The 27,871-nt window shown below is 64.1% G+C and overlaps 1 protein-coding gene across 1 annotated transcript; it reads left to right on the top strand.

The window, feature by feature from the left end:
- Nucleotides 1-482: 482 nt before the first annotated feature.
- Nucleotides 483-22,776, top strand: LOC310895567 (uncharacterized protein). Its single transcript, XM_083827035.1, has 13 exons — nt 483-555; nt 674-1,072; nt 1,655-1,781; nt 3,502-3,615; nt 3,856-3,969; nt 5,231-6,143; nt 9,423-9,501; nt 12,860-13,045; nt 13,946-14,338; nt 15,658-15,784; nt 16,560-16,673; nt 17,747-18,001; nt 19,170-22,776. The coding sequence occupies exons 1-13, from the start codon at nt 532-534 to the stop codon at nt 20,261-20,263; spliced, it is 3,939 nt and encodes a 1,312-aa protein (XP_083683161.1). The 5' UTR covers nt 483-531; the 3' UTR covers nt 20,264-22,776.
- Nucleotides 22,777-27,871: the final 5,095 nt, after the last annotated feature.

Here is a 27,871-nt window from a genome sequence, read left to right as displayed (position 1 = left end):
TGCAGCCGCACCGTTTGCAGTTGCAGTGCCGGGTGTTGCAGCGCCGGCTGTTGCAGTGTTTGCAGTTGCAGTGCTGGGTGTTGCACCGTTTGCAGTTGCAGTGTTTGCAGTTGCAGTGTTTGCAGTTGCAGTGCCGGGTGTTGCAGTGCCGGGTGTCACAGTGTCTGCAGCCGCACCGTTTGCCGTTGCAGCACCGGCTGTCGCACCCTTTGCAGCAGCAGCAGCACCGGGCGTCGCACCACCGCCTGCCACACCGCCCGCCGCAGCACCGGCCGCCTCCCTCACCTCCCCCCCCCCTCCCCGCCAGGGGTCGCTGCTCCTCCTCCTCCTCCTCTTCCTCCTCCTCCTCCTCCTCCTCTCCCAGCGTGCGCCGCGCTCCCGGCATGGCCGCGCTGCCCGCCCTGCCCGCCCCGCGCCGCCGCCGCCGCTGCTGAGCAGCCGCCGCCGCCGCCCCCCCGCCCCGGCCGCCCCCCCCCCCGCCGCCCGCCGCCCCCCCCCAACCCGCCGCCCCCCCGCCGCCGCCGCCGGGCCATGGCCGACTGGGCCCCCGCGCAGGTAAGCGCCCGCTCCCGGTTCCCCGTTCTCGCCGCTGCCCCCTCCCCGGTTCTTCTCCCCCCCGGCGGTGGCGGCGGCGGCGGTGCCACGGCTCGGCCTTGTCCCTCCCGCCCCGCAGGACCTGGAGTGGGCCATGGAGCCCCAGGAGCTGGCCCTGGAGCAGCCCCTGGCAGCCCCCGAGGAGGGCCCCGGCGGCGAGGCCGAGCTGCCGGCCGCCGAGCTGTCCCTGACGCTGGTGACCGAGGTGCAGGCGGTGGACAGGAAGGTGGACGCGCAGGCGGCGCAGCTGATGAACCTGGAGGGCCGGATGCGGATGGCCGAGACCAAGCTGATCGGCTGCGAGAAGACGGCCGTGGAGTTCGGCAACCAGCTGGAGAGCAAGTGGACGGCGCTGGGCACCCTCATCCAGGAGTACGGGCAGCTGCAGAAGCGCCTGGAGAACATGGAGAACCTGCTGAGGAACAGGAACTTCTGGATCCTGCGCCTGCCCCCCGGCGCCAAGGGGGAGGTCCCCAAGGTAACGGTGCCCGCTGCCCCCCCCCCGTGTCTCCTGTATGGGGCACAGAAGGCCGCGCCAGCAGCCCCGTTGAAGGACAGCTTTGGTGCGGCTTGGCCCACCAACACAGGGCTTGCCTGCTCGCCGGGCACCAGCACGGGTCCTTTCGGGTGGTTACGTGCCCCTCGGCACGTGCCCGTGGGGCTCAAACCCCGTGCGGGGCCGTGGATCCCCTGCTGTGGACGGGTCGGCGCTCGGATCACGCCGAGCGCGACACGGCGTGGCTCAGCCCCACGTGCCTGCCCGCTGCACCCGGTTCCTCTTTGGAGGCGGTTGCTGCAGAATTGCATCAAAAACGAAGTGGGAAACGAGCCTGCGCCGCGTGCCCTGCGAGAGGCACTGCCTGCGGCACGGGGAGGCTGGATGGGGCACGAGGGGTAGGCAGGTGACGGGGGAAAGCCCCGTCGTGTCCCTTCACCAGGCCGCCTGAGCTGAGGCACGGGGCACGAACGAGACGTGTAGGAGTTTGAGTGAGGAAACATCCCCAGATGTTTTCTCCAGCAAGAGGCACAGCAGCTGAGCATACGGTGCTTCTAATTGCAGGTCCCCGTGGCGTTCAGTGACGCTTCATTTAGCTTCTCGGAGGAGGAGTGGAAGAACTTGAACGAGTGGCAGAAAGAGCTTTACAGGCATATCATGAAAGGCAACTACGAGGCCGTGATCTCGATGGGTAAAGTCTGGCTGGGGTTTGCCCCGCGCTTGCTGGCGTCCCAGGTCTTCCAGGGCCAGGCTGTGCCTGGCGGATCGGGGAGGGTGGGTGCTGAGCGGGTCTGGCCAGGCGTTGTGCTGGCTTCTGGTGGCGGCCCTGGGGATCGGCAGCACGGTCCTCACCGCGCTGGGTGCACAGGGGACGGACGGTGTGAGCGTCGCCGCAGTGACCCCGTCCCGCTGACGGTCTCTGCGGCCGGTAGGAGCTGGGCGAGGACCTGGGTTGTGAGGAGGGGAAGCGAGAGGCCCTCAAGCTCAGCGACGATGGGGAGAACGGGGAGTTTCTTGGTCCCGCAAAGGTCCACAGATCCACTGCGCTGGGGGCATCAGCCCGCTGCCGCTTCGGGCGAGTGCAAGCAGCAGGGGGGTGCCCTGCCTCGGGTTGCTCCCAGCCCCGTCTGTAGGTGGTCAGCCCCTTCCAGCAGCAGAGGTTGCCTAAGGAAGCAGAGCGAGGTTTGTCCGCCTGAGCGCTCTGCCGAGCCCCGGCCTCGTGCCGGGGAACGTTTCTGTACCAAGGTGTTTTAATGTCTGCTTGTGCAGCTCTCGGGGAGAGCCGGAGGGCTCAGGGCAGTGCGTTCGAGGCTGCAGGAACGTGCCCTGCGGGCGCCTTCCAGTGCTGGCCATTCCTGTGCTGCACCTCTGGAGACGTGCTGCCCTCACGAGGGTTTCGGAGCACCTGCCTGTGTTTCGAGAAATGGTCTTGCCTGGGCTGAGCATCCTCGTGCAGCACTCGGGAGCACTGACATCCCTGGCAGACAGCCGTCCCGCCCTCCAGTCCTGGGCAATCCAGGGCCTTTCATCCTGTTTTTTTTTTTTTTCCTGTTTTTCTTCCTTTTTTTTTCATTTTTTTTTTTTTTTAAATCGTTTAGATGGCTCTTGTGTGCAAGAGAAAAAAGTAAAGGATAAATACTGCCCCCGTTCTCCTGTTTAAAAAAGAATCCTGCATCCTACTCTGGATGCACAGGAACGTAACGGTCCTACTGGAAGGGATCTGTGGGTCTGAGCCTGGAGCTTAGAAAAATGTATCTGTGCTTAATCTGAAGGTTTCCCTTTTTTGAGTAACTAGCTTTGGAGGCGAGGTCCTCGCATAAGGCTAACGGATCCAGTAGAGCAGTAATGGAAATTAATGCCCAGAGACAAACGCTTGTTGTTTCAAAATTAAGTTTTCCGCTCTCCCTGCTAGGAGAGATTGTGATTTTTCCCCTTTCCCGCACCCAAATCCACAAGCAGCCCGTGCCTCGGACGAGTAGGAAGGAACGGTTCTGGCTGTGGCAATCCGGGGCCGGAGGGAACCGTGTGGGGAGGGCACCTCCGCTGCTGCCGCTGGCTGACAGCTCTGGTTCTGTCCCCAAGCTGAAGCTCCCATTGCAATGGATCCGCGGACCTTAGCACAGAGGAGAAGAGAGGAAGCCTGGAGGTAAGCACAGATGCATTTTCTTATTCTCCTCCTCACGCTGCAGGCTGGGAGGTGCTCCTCACCTGAGCAGAGTGTGCTCCTGCAGTCCGCTCATGTTCCCAGGGCCCAGACAAGGTGAGCGGTGCAGGTGTGTGAGAGCATCTTCCTAAGCCTCTGTTTCCATTACCCGTCCTCCCCAGCAGCGAAGGAAGGTTGGTGGGCAAAGGTTGCGGAGTCTCTGTCCCGCAAGGCAGAGGAAACGTTCTGATCCTTTTCTTACGCGCAGACACTGCCATTTCGAAACCTGACCTCCTGTCGCGGATTGAGCAAGGAGAGGATCCCAACGCTGAGGAGCAGGATGACTCTGAGGGAGGAGAAACTCCCACAGATCCCAGCACTGGTGAGCCATAAAGTTCCCGGGACTCGGTGGGGTGATGGAAAGCAGCTGCAGCTGCCGCAGCCTGTCTGTGCTCTTCTCCTTGCTTCTGCCGATGAGTTTTGCCAGCGCTGTCCTCCAGGTCAGGGTGGCTTCGCCCTCCTCATCGGCTCCTACCCGCTGCTGCCGTCGTTCCTGAAATCCCCTGTAAAGCAGCTGCAAGGTGTGAGCGTCAGCTCATGCTGTCCTTCCTTCTGTGCACAGAGTTTTCCTTTCCCGGTCCCGACGACAGCTCGTGGGGTAAATACGAAGAGACCCTGGCTGAAAGTCACGACGGCTCCGAGGAGGAGGAGGAGAGCATGGAGGCCCCCAGTACATGTGAGTTGGAAGCGCAGAGCTTCGCCGGGCGCCGCGCAGAGGTGGAGGGGCAGAGAGAGGCGGGCGCAGGCTCCTGGCTCTGGCCGGGGACGGTCCCCGCGTGAGACCCTGCCGTCGCGGCGGTCTCTGCCAGGCTCGCCTCGGGCTCGGCACGGAGCTGGACGACGGCCGCTGCAGATGGATGGCACGCGTGCAGGAGGAGCTCCGGCACAGCTCTAAAGCAGCTGAGGGCTCCCTAGGGGGTGCGGGGTCACCCGCACGGGGTCGGATCGCTCAGCGAGGTGGAGGTGGGCTGGAGCAGGCGTAGCGCGGGCACGCTTCAATGGCTTTAGCAGCAGTGTTCCTACAAGGCTTCCACGAGTATGTAAAGTGATATTTTTCACGGCTTCCTATGTCAGCCGAATGTGAGGCTTTGTGGCACAGCAGAAGACACGTCCCTGTCGCTGCCTGTCACCCCAGGTCCCTGCTTTGAAGCTTGGGAACACGTAAGCCGCTTGGGGAAGCGTATCCTGCTAGGACGTGTCTGGTTTCCTGGCCTCGTTCTCACAAGCAGCCGAACTGCTCTGGCTGGTGCTTTTCCAGAATTTCGGCCCGATCCATACCAGTCGGCCCGTTTTCAAACTGCACGTTTGGCAAAGTGACAAGCAAGTGGAGAGACAGGGAGCGAGGAGCAGTCTGCTCTGTGCACGCAAGCGCTGGGCGTGCCTTTACCTTCGCGCGCTCTGCAGAAACCTGTGGCTTTTTCAGGCCTTTCCTCTGTACCCCCAGATCCTCCATGCTCTTTTCATCCTCTGTTTGCCAGGGTCCTTGGCAGGAGCTCTGAGTTACCGTTTATATCACAAGAGATCATTCAGCCCCAGGCCTAGGCATCATACAAGCCCAGAAGAAAAAGAGGTTTTATTCCCCTTCTTTCTCTCTCTCCCTCCTTTTTTTTTTTTTGTTTTGCTTTTATCCTGTACCACGCGCCCTCAGTGACACGTTCTGGTTCACCTCTTGCTGAGAAACCTGCTTTTTCCCTTTGCGTAGCTAAATAGAGAGGTCTCACCGTCACAGTGTCTGAGCTTTCCCAAGAAGTCAACGTATTTGGGCTTTATTTGCATTGCAGTACTGCTTAGACAGCTCCCGGTCAGGGCTTGCAGCCCTGTAGTGCCAGGTACCACCGTGAGCGCGCAGAGCACCTCTGCCCCCAAACGAATTGCAGTCTAAGTAACGCGGCCGTTCTTATCTCAAAGAAATGACATGCATGTCTCTGCTCCGTCAGATGCACAGCAGTGTGATGAGGAAGGTCCTGACAGCCTTGAGCTTCCTAGCTCGTTAGCAGGGAAGTGGGAAGATGTTTTCTCAAACCCGGAGGAAGAGGTAAAGCCGAGCGGCAAGAGTCGGAGCGGATCGACCCCGCAGCAGAGAGCCGCGACGGGCAACGGGCTGAGGCGCTCCGCTCGCCGCGGGAGAGACTTGGCAAAGAAGGACGCTCCCGAGGAAGCGGCCGCGGTGGAGGGGCCGTACATCTGCTGCGAGTGCGGGCAGAGCTTCCTGGACAAGCAGCTCTTCGCTGCCCATCAGCGAGCGCACGCGGGTGAGGAAGCCTGCACTTCCCTGGAGCCCGGGGAGAGCTTCAGGCAGAAATCCAAAACCTCTCCGAAAGGCCAGGGCCCGTCCCGCTCCAAGGCGTCCAAGCGCGCCGACTCGGAGAAGAGCTCCGCTTTCAAGTACGGCTTCGTCAGGCACCAGGCGAACAACATGGTGGAGAGGCCGTACACCTGCTCGCAGTGCAAGGAGAGCTTCAGCCTGGAGGTGAGCCTCATCTTGCACCAGAAGCTCCACACGGGGAAGGGTGACGGGCCGCTGACCTGCACCTACTGCGGGAAGGACTTCCGAGACCTCTCCAAAGCCATCCGGCACCAGCGCATCCACACGGGGGAGCGGCCGTACCAGTGCACGGAGTGCGGGAAGAGCTTCATCCGGCGGGACCACCTGCTCAAGCACTGGCGGGTCCACACCGGCGAGACGCCGTACCAGTGCCCCGTCTGCGGGAAGCACTTCCGCTACAAAGAGTCCCTGAATTGCCACCAGAAAATCCACTCCCGCAACCCCCGGCCCATGGAGGAGTCGCAGCACAACTTGGAGTCGGCCACTCAGACGGGCCACTTCTGCCTGAAAAAAGAAACTAAGCAGTAGCGCCGCGCTGGGTGGCCGGGCGGAAGGGCTCGCGGTTACGATACGGTCTAGCCGGTGGACGTGCAGCGTGATGGGAGGTGAACTTGTATCGCGGCTAATCCACGTGGTCATGCTACAAAGCCCGCTTTGTCGAAGCATCGTAGGAATTCCTCTTAAAAACTCTTTGACACGAAGGCCTGGGCACCTCTTGAGCCCTGCGGGGCTACGTGGGACTTCCACAGCGGTGCAGGCCTCGTACTAGTTGTCCCCCGCGCAGGTTTGGATTTTGCCTGTAGAGGATGCTCCCGAGAGCTTCTCTGGGGTCTGTATTTAGCAGGTGTTTCCCCACCTTTCTTTGTGCGTATTCAGGAGTGACAAGCTTTCGCTTTTCGTTCTTTTCCACTCGTTTCACCGCAAGGCTGGACGCGAGGCGCGAGGGAGGGAGGGAGGGAGGGAGGGAGGGGGGGAGGCGCCGCTCCGGCCGCGCTGACGCACCCCCAGCAGCAGCCCTGCGCCGCGAGGCCGGGGCTGGGGTCCAGGGAAGAGAGGCGAAGCAGGGATGCGGTTAGCGGCGTGACGCAGGACTTGCCGAAGGCAGGAAAGCAGAGAGGAGAGAGCGGCAGAGAGCAAGGCGAGAAAGAGAAGGTGTAGGAGGAAAGGACGCGAAGGAGGAAGGGCTGAGGACATTGGAGCAAGGAGGAGCCGGGAGGGCAGCGTGTGGGTGCACGGAGGCACGGTCGGGGACCTGACCCGGAGCAGAGATGTCTCTGTTCTCTTGAAGGACGTTGCTTGCGCCAGTCAGGCTGCGGTTTCCCTCTGGCCTGAGGGAGCGGTGCCGCTGGTCCGTCATAGGAACTCTTGTCGATGAAGGTGATTTTATTCATATTTTTTAACTGGGTTTGGTCTCACACTCAGGTAAGTCAGGCAAATGAAAGGAACTTCTCCTAACCCCTGTAAAGAGCTGTTTGGTTTTTAGTTAATCTAGAAGTAGTATAATTATTATTATTATTATAATTATTATTATTATTATAATACAAGGAAACGTGTGGCACTATACTTCACTGTTGAACTAAAACACTTAAATGTATGAGGTAACTTACCGGAGTTTTTCAGGCGTCTCTGTAAATATCGGTTGAATTCTCTCGGAGCTCAGTGGTGTTGTTCCCAAGGTGACTGTAAGTAGTGTCTCTTCCGCTGTGTGTCGTCGGCTGCTGGTTTGTGACTGTGTTTTGTAATAACTTTTGTAAAGTCCGTCAATACAGTGTTTCCATTCTGAAGCCCGTGTCGGGTGAGTGATCGCAGCCCCGTTCCCCTCGCCCAGCCTCTGCGTTTCTCTCTGGCAGCGGTGACTGCACACGCTCGCCCTGCACCTGGCTGCTATTTACCAGCGTTTTTCCGGGTACCTTGCGGAACTGGTGAACTGCACGAGCTCGGCAAGGGCTGCTCGAGTCCGTCACTGGCCGTGCCCAGCATCCGAGGAGCCACGTCCTGGAAAGCGCTGTTGAGCGCGGCTCTGGGGCTGCTGCGTGTGCTGGTGGTCAGCCTGTGGGGGTCGTGTTTCCAAGCTTTTTCTCTCTGCTGACGTCTGGAAGCAGACCTTGGTTTCACACGAAAATATCCCTGTGCCTCTGGGAGCTGGCCTGTACCGTGCACAAGGGCTGCGGCGGCCAGCGAGCTGCTGCGGAGGCGGAGCAGGGACGCTGCTCGCGGACTGGCCCTGCGGCACCCACCGGCCCTCTGCGGTGGGTGTGGAGACCCCCCCGTGTACCCTGCGGATTCATCCTTCCTCCCTCACCCAGCTGGGGTGCCTCCGTGGCAGCCTGGCACGGCGGGACCGGGGTGCATGGGGCTGCAGGAGGTTCAGCTGCTGAGCGGGGCAGCGCTGTCGGCACGCTGGGTTTTGCATCGCGGCTTCCTCGCTTGCACCTCCCCACGCTTTTTGTACCGGGGCTGCCAATAAACTGTTCCTGCCAGGCCTGGCCCCGCAGGGCAGCGTGCGCTTTTGTCTCGGGGCGGGGGGGATGCAGCCCTGGCTCCCGGGGCTGAGCTTGGCCCCGCGGTGCTGCCCAGCCCCAGCAGCACGTCCCCCGGCTCCTCGCGCCCTCCTGCCTCCACCCCATCGCCTCACCCCTGTACGGTTCGGGGATGCCGGATGCAGGTCGCCTCTCTCCAGGGGTGCCTGCAGAGGGAAGGCTGCCTCGGGCCCACACCAGCACCCTCGGATGTCGCCAGGTCCCTGCGCCAGGACCTCGGCTGTCCCCGTGTGCCCGTGCCGTGGGGGTTCGCGTCCCCCTGGCCGCTTTGCCACCTTTCCTCGTCACTCGGTGCATGGCGCTGCGGGGCGGCAGCCACAGCAGCGGGCTCGGGCGCTGTGCGTTGTTGCTGCCTGGCAGAAGCTCCCGTTTCTTCCCTGTCCCAAGAGGAGCCCCTGGGCAGCCGCCCGGCTCCTGCTCCCGCTCCCTCTGGCAGCCGTCCCATCCCGCTGGCCTGAGCCTGGTGGGGTCTGGGGATGAGAGACCTCCCCGATCCTCCCTGGCTGCCTCCCGTAACTCCCAGTTTCTCCCCGTTGCTTCGGTCGTGGCTGCCAAATGAGCTGCTGGCCGTGCCAGGGTGCCCGGACAGCGCTGCGTTTCCAGCCCCGTGTCCCCTGGGCTCCTCTGCTGGGCTGAGGACAGAGCCTGGCACAGGGTGACCGTCCCCTCCCCTGGTCCTGCCTGCGGTGGGATGGCCAACAGAGCCCCGACGAGGCCCAAGGGGTTGGGACACGGGCAGGGTGGCTGTGGGTCGCAGCTGGCAGGGGACACGCGGGGAGGTGGCACTTGGCTTTGCTGCCGTGTTGGTGCACCGTGGTGCGTGCCTGCAGAGCTGGAGCGGGGGCACCCAGCCAGCTCCCCCCCGTGCTCCGCAGCATCCAGCGGGGACGGGGCTGCCCCACGCAGCAGGGTGGGCTGTGGGGTCGGGACGGGACGGGAAGGGATGGGAAGGGTTGGGAAGGGATGGGATGGGGATGGGATGGGATGGGGATGGGATGGGACGGGATGGCATGGGATGGGATGGGAAGGGAAGGGATGGGATGGGATGGGATGGGATGGGAAGGGACAGGCTTGCGGCGCGGAGAACGAACGGTGCTGGATGTGGCAGCTCCCAGCCCCCGGGGCAGCGAGCACGTGCTGGGCAATGCACGCATGGTGCACGAGCCGGTGCACAGGGCATGGGTTTTTATTTGCAGTGTACGTGTGTGCTGCCTGCATGTGCATTACGCGTGCATTACACATACATGTAATATATGTGCACAGCCAGCAGCGCAGAGCGCTCGCAAACCTAGACAGCAGCGGGGGCCTCATCCGGATTCTTCTCTGGCTGATCACGATGCAGGTTTGCCAGAGGGACATGGATGCATATTAAAGCTCGATATATATATAATAAATAAGTGTCCATCTCTCTCCATACGCACGCTGTGGGACCGGGCAGGTCCTCCCTCTGTCCCTGCCCAGCGGCTGCCCCCGGGTCCCAGCTGGCAGCAGGGCGAGGGACGGGGGGCTCCAGGCGGAGGGGTCAGGCTGGGCGCAGGGACACGGCCGTCCCCGCCACCCCTCGCCAGTCCCTGCTCCCGATCGTCCCCAAAGCGCCCCAGCCCTGCCCTGGTTCCTCCCCAAGGACCCCCTGCCACGGCCTGCCCCTCCTCCAAGGGGCTCTTCCTCACCCGCAGCAGGGCCCCCGGCCCCAGAGCTGTTCCCCCGGCTCCTCCTGATGGGTGCTGTCCCCAGGGACAATACGGGGGGCCTGGACCTGAACAGGGGGGTGCCAATTAGGGTCCTTGCTGCCGTCGTGCACCCGTGCACCCACGCATGCTCCTCGCCCCAGCGCTGTGGCCATGCCCCCATTTCAGCACTGCGGCGGTGCCGGGATGCTGCCTCGTCCCGTCTCCCCCGTCCCCTCCCTTTTTCCGCAAACCAAAAGGTTTCCTGCCCATCCCCATGCTCGGTGTCACCGACTTCCCCCCATTGTCACCCTGTGCCAGGGGGCCCCCGAGGTCGGGAACAGGAACGGGGCCGCGAGCCGGGGGCTGCTGCCACGCATGGGGCCCGGCCGGGGCTGAGCGGGCACTTGGCTGGGATGGGATGGGGATGGGGATGGGGATGGGGATGGGATGGGATGGGGATGGGATGGGATGGGGATGGGGATGGGGATGGGGATGGGATGGGATGGGGATGGGATGGGGATGGGGATGGGATGGGATGGGATGGGGATGGGGATGGGATGGGGATGGGATGGGATGGGGATGGGGATGGGATGGGATGGGGATGGGATGGGGATGGGATGGGATGGGGATGGGGATGGGATGGGGATGGGGATGGGGATGGGGATGGGATGGGATGGGGATGGGATGGGGATGGGGATGGGATGGGATGGGGATGGGGATGGGATGGGGATGGGGATGGGGATGGGGATGGGGATGGGGATGGGGATGGGGATGGGGATGGGGATGGGGATGGGGATGGGGATGGGATGGGGATGGGGATGGGATGGGGATGGGGATGGGATGGGATTGGATGGGGATGGGGATGGGGATGAGATGGGGATGGGATGGGATGGGGATGGGGATGGGATGGGGATGGGGTGGGATGGGATGGGATGGGGATGGGGATGGGGATGGGGATGGGGATGGGGATGGGATGGGGATGGGATGGGGATGGGGATGGGGATGGGATGGGGATGGGGATGGGATGGGATGGGGATGGGATGGGGATGGGGATGGGATGGGGATGGGATGGGATGGGGATGGGGATGGGATGGGGATGGGGATGGGGATGGGGATGGGGATGGGATGGGATGGGGATGGGATGGGGATGGGGATGGGGATGGGATGGGGATGGGGATGGGGATGGGGATGGGGATGGGATGGGATCGGGATGGGATGGGGATGGGGATGGGGATGGGATGGGATGGGGATGGGGATGGGATGGGGATGGGGATGGGGATGGGGATGGGGATGGGGATGGGGATGGGGATGGGGATGGGGATGGGGATGGGATGGGGATGGGATGGGGATGGGATGGGATTGGATGGGGATGGGGATGAGATGGGGATGGGATGGGATGGGGATGGGGATGGGATGGGATTGGATGGGGATGGGGATGAGATGGGGATGGGATGGGATGGGGATGGGGATGGGATGGGGATGGGGTGGGGATGGGATGGGGATGGGGATGGGATGGGGATGGGGATGGGGATGGGGATGGGGATGGGGATGGGGATGGGGATGGGGATGGGATGGGGATGGGATGGGATTGGATGGGGATGGGGATGGGGATGAGATGGGGATGGGATGGGATGGGGATGGGGATGGGATGGGGATGGGATGGGGATGGGGATGGGATGGGGATGGGATGGGGATGGGATGGGGATGGGATGGGGATGGGATGGGGATGGGGATGGGATGGGGTGGGATGGGATGGGGTGGGGATGGGGATGGGGATGGGGATGGGGATGGGGATGGGGATGGGGTGGGGATGGGGTGGGGATGGGATGGGGATGGGGATGGGGATGGGGATGGGGATGGGGATGGGGATGGGGATGGGGATGGGGAGGGGTGGGTGTGAGTACTATGGGGGAGCATGGATCGTTTGGGATGGGAGAGGACAGGACAGGACAGATGGAACAGGATGGACGGGAAGGGATGGGGATGGGATGGGTGGACTGGGATACGGTGGGATGGATAGGATGGGACAGGACAGGACAGGACAGAACGGGAAGGGATGAGACGAGAGATGGAATGGGACGGGACAGAGCGGGCTGGAACGGGGCAGGACGGATGGGACCGGACCCAAGGGGCAGCAGGGGCTGGCCCGGCCCGGTACCGGTGCCCGGGGCGGTGCCTCCCGTCGGTGCCGCTCCTCGGGGAGCCCCCGCGGCGGCCGGGGGCCGATCGGGGCGGGGGGGTCGGATCGGGGGGGGGGGGGGGGGGAGCGGTCGCCATGGCAACGCTGCCCTCCGGCCGCCATTTCGCACCGGGCCGCGACGCCGCCGGGGGGGGGGGGGGCGGCAGCGGCGGGGCCGCCGGGGGGGAGCCCGGAGCCCCCCGCAGCCGTGGCGGGGCCCGGGGGGGGCCCGATCCCGGCGGGGGGCGCTGCCGTCGAGGGGGGGGGGGCAGCTCCGCGGCTACCCCCGGCCCCGCGGCGCCGGCGGGGGCCTCCCGCTTCCCCCGCAGCGCTCCCCGGTGCCCCCCAGTCCCTCCCAGTCTCCCCCCAGCCCCCCCGGGGCCGCTCGGCGCAGCCCCCCCCAACCCCCCCCCGCAACGCCCGTCGGTGGCGTCGGTGGGAGCGGGGAGGGTGTGGGGGGGCGGCCCGGTTTCGGCCCGGGGAGGGGGGAGGGGGCCGGTCCGGGCGGGCCCCGGCGGTTGCGGGGCCGGGGACGCCCGGGCAGGGCCCCGACGGGCGGCGGCGGCGCGGTGATGCCGTCGGTGCGGCAGGGGGCGCTGCGGCGGCGGCGGGCGGCCCCGCTCCGCTCCGCCCCGCCCGGCGCGGCCCCCGGCGAGGCCCGCGCGGCGGCGGCGTCCCGCCCGCCCCCTGCCGGCGCGGCGGGGCAGCGGCGGGGCCGGAGCGCCCAGCGCGGAGCGGCGGAGCCGGGACCCGGAGCCGCTCGGTCTCTCGCCGCGCCGCCCCCCCCCCCTCCCCCCAACAAGCTCCCCGGTCGGGCCCGGGCCGCGCCCCCCCCCCCGAGCCCCGCCGCAGCCCCGCCGCCGCCGCCCCCGCCCCGCCGCCGCCAGCCCCGCCAGCCCCGCGCCGCCCCGGCGCTGCCCCATGCCCGGCGGCGGCCGGAGGTGAAGCAGCGAGCGGGCGCTGGATCCTCCCGGCCGCGGCCCCCGGGAGCCCCGGGCAGGGAACAAAGGGCCATGGCCGAGGGGGCTCCCGCTCAGGTAAGGGCGGCCGCCGCAGCCTCGCCCGGGGGGGGGGGGGCCGCGGCCCGGCACCGAACCCCGGCGCCCGCGGGCCTCACGTCGGGGCGGGCCGCGCCGTCGAGGCCGCGGCGGGAGGCGGCCGGGCGGGCCGGGCCGCGCCGGGGGCTGTCAGCACCGGGACCGCGGGAGCCCCCCCCCCCCCCACACCCGACCCCCCCCCCCCTCACTCCTCCGACGGGGCGGCGGCGGCGGCGCGGGGAGCCCCGGGGGGGCGGCGCGCCCGGGCAGGGCCGGGCCGAGCCGGGCCTCCGGAGACGGCGCTGCCGTCGGGGGCGGCGCCGGCCGGGCCGCAGCCGGGGACGGGGCGCCCTTCCCGGCTCCGGGCCTGCGCCCGCCGCCCCCTCGGGGCCGCCCCCCCCCCCCCCCGGGCACCGGCGGCCGGGCCCTGCGGGGGTTTTGGGGGGGGGTGGGGGGCAACCGGCGCCGCCGGCCCCCGATCCGCCCCCCCCCCCTTCCCCGTAGCTCCCCCCCGGTGGCGGCGTGACGGAGCCGTGATGGAGCCGTCTGGGGGCCCCCCCCCCGCCGTCACCGCCCCCCCCCCCCGGTGGCGGGTCGGCCGCCTGTCCCCCCGGGGTGTCACCTCCCCGTCCCCACAGCAACGGGGCTGCGCTGTCCTTTGGGTGTCCCCCCCCCCCCAAGTGTCACCTCCGTGCCCCCCTGCGGCAGGCCCTGCCCGTCCCACGGGGCCCAGCCGTAAGCAGCTTACCGGGGTCAGCGCCCTGCGGGGACGCGGGGACGCGGGACGGGGACATCGCCGCCGCCCCGGGGTGGCTCAGCCCCGAGGGGGTCCCCGAGCACCTCTTGGGGGGGGTCCCCAGGGCTGCGCCCGTCCCCGGTGACACCCGTCCCTGCCCGCAGGCGCCGGAGCCGGTGCTGCAGCCGCGCTGCCCCTCGCCCTTCCAGCCGCCCGCCGGCCCCGAGCGCACCTCGGAGCGGGAGACGCAGACGGCGGAGCTGTCCCTGACGGTGGTGGCGGCCGTGCAGGCGGTGGAGAGGAAGGTGGACTCCCACGCCACCCGCCTGCTGGACCTGGAGGGCCGGACGGGGGTGGCTGAGAAGAAGCTGATCGACTGCGAGAAGACGGCGGCGGAGCTGGGGAACCAGCTGGAGAGCAAGTGCGCGGCGCTGGGCACCCTCATCCAGGAGTACGGGCTGCTGCAGCGGCGCCTGGAGAACATGGAGAACCTGCTGAAGAACAGGAACTTCTGGATCCTGCGCCTGCCCCCCGGCAGGAAGGGGGAAGTCCCCAAGGTAACGGTGCCCGGGCTGGGGCGAGGGCAGGGGGTGGGCGCCGGCCGGAGGAGCTGCTCCCCAAATCCTGTAATTTCTGTAAGCGGGGACGGCCCCGGTGCAGGGCAGCCAGTCGCCATCGGGACCTGGGGGGAGCTCAGACGCCAAACCTGCCCGCCTGAGCCTCCCGGTGTGCCCTGCGATGGGGTGCCCGTGGAGGGAGGGAGGTGGAATTGAGGGGGGGGGGGGCACATCTCCCCATAACTCAGATGGCATTTAGGGGGGAGGTTTCGGTTCTAGCTCGGCCAGCCGTGCCACAGCAGCTCACCTCTAACCGCCACTGGAGTTTGAATCAAGAACCCGTGAATGAAGCAGGCTCAGCCGCTCTTTCTCCGCCACCTTTGGATCCCCGAGGACGGGTGGCGGTACCCGAGGAAGGAGCGCGCGGGGTCTGCGGCACCGGGCACGGGGGAACCTCGGGGATCCGCAGGAAGATGACGAGCGCCGGCCCTTACAGCTTGGGCTCAGCCGTGTACAGCAACAAAAGGCGCCCGCCATGAATATTCATCCGCTATTTGCATTTCATGACTCTTTTCACCAAAAGAAAGTTTGCTGATGGGACCGTTTCCTACACCCACCGGGAAATGAACGTCGCCACTCTCCGGAGAGCGCGGTGGGTGCTTGCGAGAGGAAGATCGACACCCAGCCTGGAGGAAGGCACGGCGGCCCCGTGGCCGGGCAGCACCGCTCAGCACCGTGCTGCTCTCTGAAGAGCTCGGCACAGCCCCTGCAAGCCGGCCGCATCCTGAATTTATCTGCAGAAATTATTGCTCGGCAAAACAGCCTCGGAAACTGCCGTCTGCTCCCGGACAATTTGCAAGCAATAACTAATGATAACTCAGGGCCTGGGTCGAGTTTTCCCTGGAGTTCTGGGGTAATTGAATCTGGGGTTTTACGTCAGCTCATCAATAGAGATGAGGTCCAGCCGTGGCACCCGGTTTTTATCTCGTTTACGCTACCTCCAGGCGTGCACGAGCCCGGTCACCTCTGCAGAGCTGACCCCGCGGTGTGAGCGGGACCGAGAGGAGGAGCAGGAGGTCGGTGTCGCTTGGGGAAAGCGTGGTCGGGGCCCCGTGCACAGAAGCGGGTGTTTGGACGAGCCCTTTAATGTCACAGAATGGGAACTCGTGCCCAGGAGTTGTTTTCCAATAAAAACACAAACCGGGTGGTGGCCGCGAAGGAGCCTGGCCACGTCCACGGGGCGAGGGGGGGAAAGGAAGCGAGGGGCGAGGTAGCGTGCCCGCCCAGGCCGCCTGAACCCGTGGTGCTTGTGATTGCAGGTGCCGGTGACGTTCGACGACGTGTCCGTCTATTTCAACGACAAGGAATGGGAGAAGCTGGAGGAGTGGCAGAAGGAGCTGTACAAGAACGTGATGAAGGGGAACTACGAGTCGCTGATCTCCCTGGGTAAATACGGGTGCCCCCCTTCTGCTTCAAGGTAGTTTCTTGGGAATCCCTGGCTGCCTGCAGTCCCAGGCGTCCTCCGACTCCTCCTCGATTTCACAGTTTGATCCTCTCGAGACCCAAATGTCCCGGTGTAAAGGGAGACTTAAAAAGTACAGGAGGATGTTTCCAGTCCTGCTCTTGTTTCCTGGTGGTGCATGAGGCTGGGTAAGGCCACCCCCCAGCTCGGGGCGAGGTGGACAGGAGACCTGTCGAGGCCCCCTGCAGCCAGAGATACCGAAAAAGCATTTTTCCCCTGCGGCTGTTGCAAGGGCTTCCCTTCACCTTTTGGGTCTGCTGCTCACGTACCCCTTTAGAGAAAACTTCTGCGGAGACCCAGGGCAAAGAAAAACTGCGTAACGCAATGTCAGCTGCCGTCTTTCGGGGCTTTATCTGTTGAACCTGCAGGAGAAATCCCTGTTCTGCTGGGGCCAGAGGCGAAACACTTTTGGCTTCAGAAGAGGCAGGAATTCGCCTGAGAAATTCGAAAGTCGTGCACGAAAAATGTTGGGGTTGGATTTGCTCTTTGAAGTAGTCGCTTTGTGTGTGGCACCGCAGCTCCTGCCCCCGTGGCTGTCCAGGGAGCCCACCTGCAGCACCGGGCTGCTCTGTGCGCGGGTCCTTTGCGGCTGTCCCCCAGTCTCTTCGTGTTTTCTCCCTTGCTCCGCGAGAGGTGGAAGCTGAGCCTGAGGATTCCCCCTCCAGTAATCCCTCCCTCCGTCCCTCTCTCTCCCAACAGACTATGCAATTTCCAAACCTGGTGTTTTGTCCCAGATCGAGCAAGGGGAGGAATCGCGGGTCAGGAATGAGCAGGACTTGGAGGAGAGCGAGATCATAACCGATGCCACCGCAGGTGAGAGCAGCGTGACGAGGGCGTGAGGGGAGCCCTGGGTTGCGCTCGGAGGAGCCGGGAGCCGGCTTGCCCCGGGACGGGCAGGAGGGAGCAGGGCTAAAACACTTGTTGCTGAGAGCTGTGGCGGAGGAGATGATCAGGAGGAGCAAAAACAAACAGGGAAGGGTTCGTCTCATTGACGATTTGACGTCCAGGTACAGCTCAACGCAAAGCAGGGCTGCTGGAGCCCAGAGGGGTGGGCACCGGGAGCTGTCAGCAGGGGAGAGATCCGCAATCGGAGCACGTCCTCGGGAGCCTGGTGTGCCGAGTCGTGGCCGACCGAGGGAGCTGCAGCCTTCCCAAAAACTCCCCTCTGTCGGTTCCTGCTGCATGGCTGGGCTCGCCCTTTGCAGTGCCCCTGCGGCCCGCACCCACCCCGGGGTGCTGAGGGGTCCCTGCGCCTGCAGGGCTGGGCGGGGAGCTGGGCTGCAATGCCTGGGGCCTGGCACGACCGAGCTGCCAGCGGGCTTCTCGGGCTCGAGACAAGGGCGGACAGACGGACAGACGTAGCAGGGAAGGAAGGATGGACATCCGCAGGGCCCGCCGAGGTGCTGGGGCTGGAGGAGGTGTCCTGGCAGAGATGGCGTTGGCTCCGCTGCTGGTCTCCTGCCCCGGGTTGGGTCACTCTGACCTCCTGCCCGGGCTCCTGGTCGTGAGGATTTTGAAGTTAAATCAGGGCCAGCAGGAGAAAATCCTCTGCTGCCCCCGGGGCTGCTGGCTCAGCCCCGCTGCCTAGGGACCTGGGGTGGCCGGGGGGGCACTGGGCAGCGGGCGCGGGGTCCCCAGACCCTTCGGAGTCCCAGACCTGTCGGAGCGAGCCGGGAGGGCTGCGTGCGGCGCCTGGGTTACAGGGAGGACCGCGGCAGGGCTGAGTGAGGGACAGGGGAACACGGGAGAGCGGCAGCAGAGCAAAGCCAGCCCATCTGTGGGCACAGCAGCAGAGCCAGCCCTTCGGGAGCTGGCAAAGAGCTGCTGGGATCGGTTTCATCCCAGCTCCTGGGGATGACGCCGGTGGGCATCTCTCTTTGCTGCAGCCGGCATAAGGGTTGTGATCAAAACGGAGGAGCTGCTTCCTGAGGACAGCCCCGAAAACCCAGAGCTGCACGGGATGTCGGGGCAGTCGGAGGGGAGCTTCCAGAGCCCGGACGAGGAGGCCGCCTGCGAGAGCCCCTACGGCTCCGTCTCCCCTCCGAGAGACCTCCCGGGCACCAGCCTGGGCGACCCCTCCGAGTACGTCGCTGACTTCAACGAGATCCAGAGGGTCATCGTGCACCACGGCAGCTGCACAGGTGAGAGGTGCCGGGAGGGTGGGGAAAAGGCTGGGACGGAAGAGGGGGGGGGTGAAATCCCCCCGGGATCGGTGCTGGAAGGAAAAGCTCACGGCTGGGGCAGCCTCGATCGCAGCTGCAGTGGTGCTGGGGCCGGGAGGAGGAGGCACGCGCAGGCGGTGAACTTCTGAGCGTTGTCCGAAGGGGCACCCGACCCGCTGGGGTCCCCTTTGGGAAAAGCCTTTCCCCAAACCTCTTGTCGGGGCAGGAGAGGGAGCAAAGCCAGGGGCTGCAGAGGCCTGGGGCAGGCGTTGGATTTGGGGAGGGGAAGCGGGCGGCACGGGGTCCGCGTCCCCGAACACACGGGAGCTCAGGGAGGGTCCAGAGGACAGGGACGAGGGCGGCCGGATCCGTGACGTGCGAGCTGCCGGGAGGGCAGGCACGGCGAGGCCAGGGGGTGGGGAGAAGAGAGAGAAGGTCGCGGCGGGCACCTCGGGAATGTTTTTTCCCCTGCTGACCCCTCCGTCGGAGGGGAGAGGGCCGTGCCTTTGAGACAACCCGGTGTCGGCTGCCTCTTCTTGGGAAAGCCTGGCAGTTCTTCCTAGAAAGCCTCTGAAAGGTACATAGCCCGACTCAAAGTCCACCGCGGGGTGACGGTCAGGGATCCACCGCGGGCCTTTCCTCGGGGCACGCTGCGTGCGTCCCTGCCAGGGCGGCTTTCACCAAACAACCGGCGTTTGGGGAAAAAAAACGAAAGCGGCAGGGTCACCTCCGGCGTCGGTGTGGTGCAAGCAGGGAGCCTGCTGCCGTCAGGGCCCTCGTCCACCCCATCTCTGCTGGGGTTTGGGAAGGACGACGGTCGGGGGAAGCCGAAGGAAGGGGTCGGTCCCAGGCTGGGCGCTCGGAGCTGGAGCCAGGCAGCCCCGTGCTGTGTTCCCGCAGAGCCCAGCGGTCACAGCCCAGCCCTGCGCAACAGCAGCAGTGAGAGCTGCTCAGAAATAACGCCGTCATTCGTGTCCCTTCTCCCCCTGCCTCGTAACGTCACGGAACTGCAAAGCCTCTCGGTTTGTCACTCCCGAGGCGGTTTGTCCATCCTCCCCGGGGCAGTCGGGTGCACGCGGGGTCTGCGCACGCGGCTGCGGGCGTCTCTTCGGTCCCACCCTAACCAAATTCTGGTTTCCCCCTGCAGAGGACGGGATCGTGATCAAGACGGAGGAGGAGGAGGAGGAGGACGACCCAGACACGCTGGAGCCGTGCGCCATGTTCTCGGGGCGGACCGAGCCGCCGGCCTTCCCCAACCACGAGGCCGGGCTGGGCTGCGAGGCGCAGTGCAGCTCCAAGGCGCCGCCGCGGAGCCTGGCGGCCGCCCGCGTAGGGAAGGCCCCCGCCTGCGAGAGGGACTCGGGGGAGATGAAGCCGGCCACGGCCCAGCAGCGCAACCGGACGAGGGAGAGGCCCTACATCTGCCCCGAGTGCGGCAAGAGCTTCATGCTCAAGATCAACTTCGTGATCCACCAGCGCAACCACCTCAAGGAAGGGCCCTACGAGTGCCACGACTGCGACCTCAGCTTCCGCAACAAGCAGCAGTTCCTGCTGCACCAGCGCAGCCACACGCGCCGCGGCGTGGGGGTGCCCCGGCGCCCCGAGCACGGCCTCAAGCCCCAGCCGCGTCCCCCGCCCCCGGGGAAGCCCTACAAGTGCTCCGAGTGCGAGAGCAGCTTCAGCCACAAGTCGAGCCTCAGCAAGCACCAGATCACCCACGTCGGGGAGCGGCCCTTCACCTGCGGCGAGTGCCGGCGGAGCTTCCGCCTGCAGATCAGCCTCATCATGCACCAGAGGATCCACGCCGGCAAGAGCGAGATGGCCTTCCTCTGCCCCCAGTGCGGCAAGAACTTCACCCGGCCCTCCCACCTCCTGCGGCACCAGCGGACTCACACCGGCGAGCGGCCCTACCAGTGCAGCCAGTGCGAGAAGACCTTCAGCGAGAAGTCCAAGCTCACCAACCACTACCGCATCCACACGCGGGAGCGCCCGCACGCCTGCGCCGTCTGCGGGAAGGGCTTCATCCGCAAGCACCACCTCCTGGAGCACCAGCGCATCCACACGGGCGAGCGGCCCTACCACTGCACCGAGTGCGGCAAGAACTTCACGCAGAAGCACCACCTCCTGGAGCACCAGCGGGCGCACACCGGCGAGCGGCCCTACCCCTGCACCGAGTGCACCAAGTGCTTCCGCTACAAGCAGTCCCTCAAGTACCACCTGAGGACGCACATGGGAGAGTGAGGGGCTGCCACGGCTTCCTCTCCCTTCCCTTCCCTTCCCTCCCCCCAGCCCTCCTCCTCCTCCTCTTCCTCCTCCTTTGCTCATCTCTCCCCACCCTCCCTCCATCCCCCCCGGCTCAGGGCATGGACATCAAGGAAGCTTTGTGTGGTAGCGCCGCTGCTCTGGTGGAGACAGCTAGGCTGATTGGAAATAAATTAATTAATTAAAGCAAGCAACGCGCGGCAAAATTAAAAGATTATATATATATAAAATTAACAGAAGCAGCTGACTTAGGGAGGATCCTCACCATCGACAACAACAGCAACAACAAAGGAAACCTGTACAGGGTGTTTTGCCGGAGTAGGACTCTTAACTGCTTTTTAAATCTACTGTTTGGTTTTTTAATAAATGTGGAGGAACTTTTTATTTGATAAGCAAACTTAGGATCGCCAAGCTATATATATATATTTTTTTTTTTTTTCTTTTCAGTGCTCCGTAGGCTGATTCTGGCACAGTCACTTTTGTCCAGGAGCTCTGCGGAGGTGCTGCAGCACCGGCCAGGCGCTGCCTCCTCCCGGCTCTCGGGGCTGGCCGCGGCGGCACCGCGTGGCGGCAGGGAGCTCCGGCAGATGCAGGTGGCAAGGAGGTTCTCTGTGTATCTAGATCCGAAGCGCTGATAGGTGCCTGCCCGGCTCTCGGGGCTGTGACGCACTCATGGATTATACAATAGAATAAAATGCTAGTTCCAGTCAAAGGACATTTTTCTGGTAGGACCCCGCCAGCAAGGCTCCTCCAAACGCTCGTTTCTAGCCCTTCATCCTTCCGCAGCGGCGGACGCGTTTCCAGCGAGCGGCGACCCCGGGCACCCGGCCCCGCTGCTGCTACCAGAGCTGCGCCCGAGGGGTCGCGGGTGTGAGACGTGGGAGCGGTGCGTGGAGGCACGCAGCCGTCCCCGGGGTCCTGCCCTGGGTATGTGGCCGTGTCCCCCAAGGGCTGAGACCCATGAGCCCGCCCCGAGCTGCTCCTGCTCACCCCCGTCCTCCTGCAGTGATCGCGATGGGGCTCACGGTGTCCCTGTGCACAAACCCTTGGGGTTTACGCCGCTCTTCTTAGATGCACCTTGGCGAGCGGTGCTGCCCGTGCCCTTACCGGTGGCGCTGCAGTGCCTTTACCAGCAGCGGGGGCAGCCTGGGGCTCTGCCCCCAGATCGAGGAACGGGGCCGAGGGTGGCTGTGCCGCCGGGAGACCCCCGGTGCGCGGGCACCCGCTGCAGGTCGTGGTTCCCGTCCCCGGTGGCTCCGTGCCCCGTGTTGTGCCCATCGCATCCCAGCCACGTCTGGGGCAGCAGCGCTGGGTTCCCGGCCGGGCACGGGGCCGCGGTGCTGGATGTGGCGTCAGGTGGTGGCGTTAATAAACAGAGCGGTGATGGGAGAAGTCGTCGGGGCCGTCAATGCTCGTACAGAGCCCAGCGCCCCGCTGCAGGTGGGGGAGTGCTGCTGGTGCGGGACGGGGCTGGGCAGCGGTGTGAGCAGTGAGCGGGATGCTCGGGGAGGCAGAGAAGGCTGCAGTCAGGCACTTGCCCCACTGCTTTCGCTCCCCTTTGCACCAGGACCTGCTCCTCTCTGCTCTGTGGCTCGACTTAAGGGGAAAACCAAGACTTTCGGGTCAACTGCCCCGTCATTTCCAGAGCCAGTGCTGTATCGAAGCCCTGGCACTTCTGTGGTTCTCAAAGCACGTTTGCCAACAAGGCTCGTGGATATCGACGTGTGCGTATGAACGACTCTTAAATTTGTAATTCCCAGACTCTTCCGAGCTAGAAAGCAACCCAGCGCAGCCGGGAGCCCCGGAGAGGAGCACTTTGGGGCTGCCGGGGCAGGCTCTGGCCGAGGTTCCCGGGTTCCCAGCGCCAGGCTGCTGCCCGAAATGCGCTGGGAGCTGTTTGGGGTTTGGGGTCTGGGTGCGTGGGCTGGCAGGGGCTCGGCACGCCACCAGGGGCTGCCAGGAGGGGACAGCGGGGCCCTGCTGCAGCCCCAGTGTCCCCCCTCTCGTCAAGATGAAACGTAATTAGGAAGACAAAAAAAAAAAAAAAAGCACCGACTCTGGTTCTCGGCACCCCTGTTCATCACAGGAGGCTGGCAGCAGCACGGAGCAGGCAGCCTCCTTTTCTAATTCCTAAGAAGAAATAGGGGGGAACGGTGGGCAGCCGTGGGGTGCAGGATGGAGCCCGGAGCCCCTCGCTGGGATTTCTTGCCTGCGGAAGGGGCGCAGCGAAGCAGCCGGCCCCAGGAAGCCGCTCGAGCACCGGATTACGCTCGGCTCCTGCTTGTCCCAGCTGCTGCCCTGGCACAATCCCTTCAGCTGCATTAACCCCGAGCCTGGTGGGTGGAAGCGGCCGCTGCTCAGCGCCGCCAGCCTGCTGGGGAGAAGCTCCCGGGCACGTTTCGGGCTGTAAATGATTTAATTTATGTAAGTGGTCGAAGCACCCAGGGCGGCCGTGCCGAACCGCAGCCCCGAATGCTCTGAGTGCTCGGGAACGGGAATTTCTTAACCGATTCAGAAAGCCGAGACCTGCACGCTGTCCCACGGGGCAGGTGTGGGTGCACACGCGCAGGCTGATACAAGCACACAAGCACGGGCACACAGAGCGAGCCATGGGCACGTGCACGCACTTGTGTGCATGCATACAGACGTGAACAGGGATGTGCACACGAGCACACACAGAGCTCACAAGCACATTCATGCACAAATACACACCCACGTGCACAGACATGGGTACACACAGCCCTGCCTCCGCACCGATAACCAAATGCCTGTACGGAGACACAGGTGGACACGTATCTGCACACACACACACACATTAATGTGTGCACACACGGAGCTGCGCACAAACATGCACCCACGTACAGGAAAACGTTCACGCTTGCACCCACATACACACGGATGCACGGGCAAACGCAAGCAGCCAGTCAGATGTACACTCAGACATGGCTGTGCACACACGTGTGCACACACAGACACGTGCAGATGCGTGCACAGGCACATCAGTGCGCACGCATTCACACATCCATGTGCAAACATGCAGACTCAGCAGAAGGCATGCATGTCGGCACAGATGCATGCACACACACGCTTGCACATGTGCATACACATACATACCACACCCACGTGCACGCAGATCCACGTGCACGTAAGCAACACAAACGTGCTGGCACATGCACACGTGCCAATGCAGAGGCACACAAGCATGCACACACATACACAAACACACACGCACACACACACATACATCCGCATGCCAACACACATGAACGCACACATATGCCAATGCAAAGGCACGTATGTGCACATGTGCTTATAAACACGTGCACACACCAACACAGAGGTTTACACTGACACACGTACGCTAGCAGACGCACAGATGCCTGTGTGCACACACGTGTGAACACACCAAGACACCGAAATCCTGGCCCTGGGCACCGCCGGGCAGAGCCCGGCTCCGGCCTCTCGGCGCCTCCCTGCAGGTGCTGCCGGCCACGGCCGGGATCCCCCGGAGCCTCCTCTGCTCCAGGCTGAGCAGCCCCAGCTCTCCCGGCCTCTCCTCACAGCAGAGGGGCTCCGGGCCCTGCGGCATCTTCCTGGCCCCGCACCGGGCTCTCCCCAGCGCGTCCAGCTCCCTCCTGGACCGGGGGCCCAGCACCGGACCCACTGTGCCCAGGGGCGGCCTCAGCAATGCTGAATGGAGGGGCAGGATCACAGAACCACGGCGGGGTCTGGGTGGGAAGCGGCCCCAAAGCCCCCCACAGCCACCCCCTGCCATGGCCAAGGCCCCCTGCCCCCAGCCCAGGCTGCCCCCAGCCCCATCCAGCCTGGCCTTGGGCACTGCCAGGGATGGGGCACCCACAGCTCCTGGGGGCTCCCCAGCCCCACTCCCACCCCCACATTCACCCCCCAGCCCTGCCCCGCTCCTCTCCCCAGAACCGCGGTGCTGGTGCCGGACAAGAGCCTGCGGGGCTCGCTGCGGCCCAACCGCGTCCTGGGTGTTGTGGCCAGGCCTGCGGAGGCCCTGGAGGCCGCTGGCCACCTTGTGGTGCACGACGAGGCCCCGGCCATCTTCTGTGAGAGCTGCCGGGTGCCGCAGCGCCCGTGGTGCCTGGAGGAGGCCCCGCAATGGCCACCCCGGGGTAGGGGGAGCGGGGCAGGGCTGGGGTCCCGCTGGGTGCTGCTGGGGGTCCCCCCCGTGCACAAGATGGGTTCTGGGGTCCCTGCTGTGCATGTGACGGGGTCTCTGCCTGGCATGGGGCTGGGGTGTCTGCTGGGTGCAGGGGCGTGGATTGGGGTCCCCCCCCCGTGCACAAGGTGGGGTCCCCGGTAGGCAGGTGTCGGGGTCTCCTCTGGGCACAGGGGCACAGATCGGGGGTCCTTTCGGGCACAGGTTGGGGTCCCCTCTGGGCACAGGGCAGGGTCTCTTCCCGGCACTGATCTGGGGTTCTCTGCTGGCACAGGTCAGGGCTTGTGTCCCCTCTGGGCATGGATCTGGGGTGCCCCCTCGGCACGGATCTGGGGTCCCCTCTGAGCACAGCTGGGGTCCCCTCTGGCATGGTCAGGGTCCCCCTCTGTCCTCTGCCTGGGTCCCAGCTGGCTCTGAGCTGATGTCCCGTACCCCTGCCGCCCTGCTGGGGCTGCTGGTTCTCCCGGGGCTCCTGCAGCCCCTCGCCTTCCCCCAGCCCCTCGCCTTCCCCCAGCCCCTCGCACTCCTCTGCAGCCCCGTGAGGGCCCCAGCACACCGTACACCCCCAGCCAGGGAGCGGCCTGGGGCTGCAGCTGCAGAGGCTGTGGCCTCTCCTCCCGCGTGTGGGCTGGGGTCTCCCCCACCAGGAGCCCCCTCCAGCAGGGGGCACGCCTTGGAGGAGCAGGCGTTTCTGTTCAGGATACTCCAGCCGATTTACCGAGTGCGTCCGAGACACAGCGCTGCTGGCTCTCCAAGCCTCTTCCCACAAATCCCACTTCCAACAGCAAAAGTTTTTTTTTTTTTTTTTTTTTTCCTAATTGAAAAAGCCCACGAACTTCAGGGTTTCCACATGAAGCTATTCCAGAAATGTTTCTGGCCAAAACAGCTGCACACCGGGCTCTCTCTAGCCTGTTTCTAACAGAGAGGGCCAGAGGTGGGTGCTGTCTCTGAGCTCAGCCTTTCTCAGCCGAGGTAACCTCAAAAAATGTGCCCCACTCACCCCTCGCTGCAGAGCGGTATTGCCCTCCCCCCCCCCCCAGGATCTGTTTGGTGACACAATCTCACTCCTGCAAATATAACCCCCAAATCACCAAATATGCTTTTATTTTCCTCTAGGAGATAGTCCAGACCATTTTTTTTTTCCTAGAAAAACAGAAAGAAGGGTTTAATCCCAAAGGAGAAAACAAAAGTGATGTGCTGATGGTACGTGTCTGTGTCTGCCATGCCCTCCCAGCCTGTACACCCACCCCTCTTCAAGGACACATCCCGTGTTTCCCTCTCCCCATTCAGTTTTATCTCCTTCCCCGTAACGACACTGCTGTTTCCTCCTTCCCTCCCTGTCCATCCCATATATCCCTCCATCCTGGTCTCATTCAGCTTCATGGTCACTTTGGGTCCACCAACATCCAGCCTTGCCACCTCTCTCCCCTCTCCTCCTCCTCCTCTTCCCCCAAACCCTTTCTCCTTTTCCCCACGCTCTTCGTCCCCCTCTCCGCAGCACCGCATCCTGCAGAGGAGGGGATGGCTCAGGGGTCTCTGCGTGTGTGCCTCGTGGGGGACAGTGACCTGTTTTGGAGAGGAAATTGCTGCTGGACACGCTCTGGACAGGTACGAAACGAGCTCAGTGTCTCCTCCACACGTGGCCCTTCTGGGCAGAGGCTTGGGAACGCTGCCGGAGGCTGAGCAGCAGCTGATGGGGGGAGGTAGCTTTGAGTATGTGGGACTCAGTGTGATGTTAGCTGGAGCCAGAGGTTGTTGCACCTCTGTGCGGGTGCCTGGGACCCAGAGTGGCCCCGGCTGGGCTCTGGGGTGTTGGGTCACCGCTGTCCCCATGGTTCTGTCATCCCTTTGGCTCATGCAGCCCCTTGGGGACGCACGCTGCTCGGCTGCGGGGTCCAGCACGGGGTGGCTGAAAACTGCAGGAGCCAGCACGAGACGAGGGGCTCACAGCTCCCCTGAGCTCTGCAGGTGGAAGTTTCCTCTTCTTACAGGGTCTCTTGTCTCCCCGTTTCCCTCCCAGCCCGCAGTATGGACTCTGTGTGGCTCAAGTTCCTCTCCGGGTTGTTTCCCCCAGGTGCGAGGCGGTGAAGGTCCCCACCGCAGAGCCAGTCTGCCCAGAGCTGCCACAAGAGGTACCACAAGAGGAGAGAGACCTCACGTAATTTCCTTTCCTTCTTCTCGTGAACCTGCTGAGCATGTTGGACAGAGAAAGGGGTAAGTTTGGGGAGCTGACGGGCACAAATGGGGGAGAAAAACTTTCCAGAAACGAGTTTCCTTACCTCCTTGGGGCAGTGATGGGTTCACAGCGCAACATCTAAATACAGTGTCCATCTAAAACCGGATCCCTTCGTTTTAACTAGGTCTGCTGTAAAAATAAAGGTCTACTTCCATGCCAGGAGTGACCCAGAGGTGCTAATGCCACATAAGAGCATTGGGTTAAACGTGGCAGCGGGTGCACACCTTTGGCTTTTAGGCAGAGATTGGAAATGCCTCCGTGTGCGCTCAGGGCTCCCCGTGGTCCTGGCAGCACTGTAGGGCTTGAGGCGGGTTGAAGCCACCTGCAGGCAGGCTGCTCTCTGCCCTCGCAGTTTCGGGGATGATGTGCAGGGTGAGCGTGCCTCAGTTTCCCCCACATTGTGGTCCCCGACGTGAGGCCCTAAAGGAACGGGCTTAGCAGAGGGCCTGGGGTGGTGGCACTGCGTGGTGACGCCTCTGTGGCCCCACGGCATCGGGCAGCTCCAGCTCTGCGCTGAGATTGCCCGGCTGCTCGTCAGAGCGGGGCTGGGAGCTGCGGGGCTCTTGTCCCCGTGGTGCTGGAGCAGGGCCTGGCCTGGGACCGCCGCCGCCTTGCAGCTTGGATGTCCTCACACCTCCGGGGATACCCCCGCACCCCGCAGCCACCCCACACACCCAGCCTGGCTGCAGCCCTGTCACGCTCAGACCTCCCAATATCAAGCAGGGGTGGAAGCAGGGGGCTGGCAAAGCTCATTGCGTCCGTCCCCAGTGCATGGCAGCTGCCCGGCTCCATCCTGCTTCAGGTCCAGCGCGGAGGGCAGCGAGGGTGCTGCGCCCTGCGCCCTCTGAGGGGGTTGTGGGTGCTGCATGTGCACTGCTGGGGCCCGGTGTGCTTACATGACATGCCCCTGCCCTGCAGAAGAGGAGGGAAAAGGTTTTTTTTTTTTAATTGTTTGGAAACAGAAGTGCTGAGGCACTAATAGGCTGACTGCTGTTCTTACCCCTGCCGTCATAGTGGTTCCAAAGAGTGTTTAGCAATATGGTGATAGGTGCTTTATATATATAAATATATATATATTTACATATACAAAAGAAGCTGGTTTGCTTCTCAGCAGGAAACAGACTGACATGTCTCTCTGTTGTGCATTAATGAAGGTGACACTGGA

The sequence above is a fragment of the Anser anser genome (assembly GCF_964211835.1).
Source record: "Anser anser genome assembly, chromosome: 2".
NCBI lineage: Eukaryota > Metazoa > Chordata > Aves > Anseriformes > Anatidae > Anser > Anser anser.
Note: the sequence above shows the minus strand (reverse complement) of the source record. Positions and strands in the feature narration are given on the sequence as shown.

Bases quoted from the DNA above. Each gene is read 5' to 3' on its own strand.
- LOC310895567 (XM_083827035.1), top strand. From the start codon at position 532: ATGGCCGACTGGGCCCCCGCGCAG. The intron at 14,339-15,657 runs GTAACGGTGCCC...TTGTGATTGCAG, and splicing joins GGAAGGGGGAAGTCCCCAAG to GTGCCGGTGACGTTCGACGA. The intron at 18,002-19,169 runs GTGAGAGGTGCC...TTCCCCCTGCAG, and splicing joins GCACCACGGCAGCTGCACAG to AGGACGGGATCGTGATCAAG.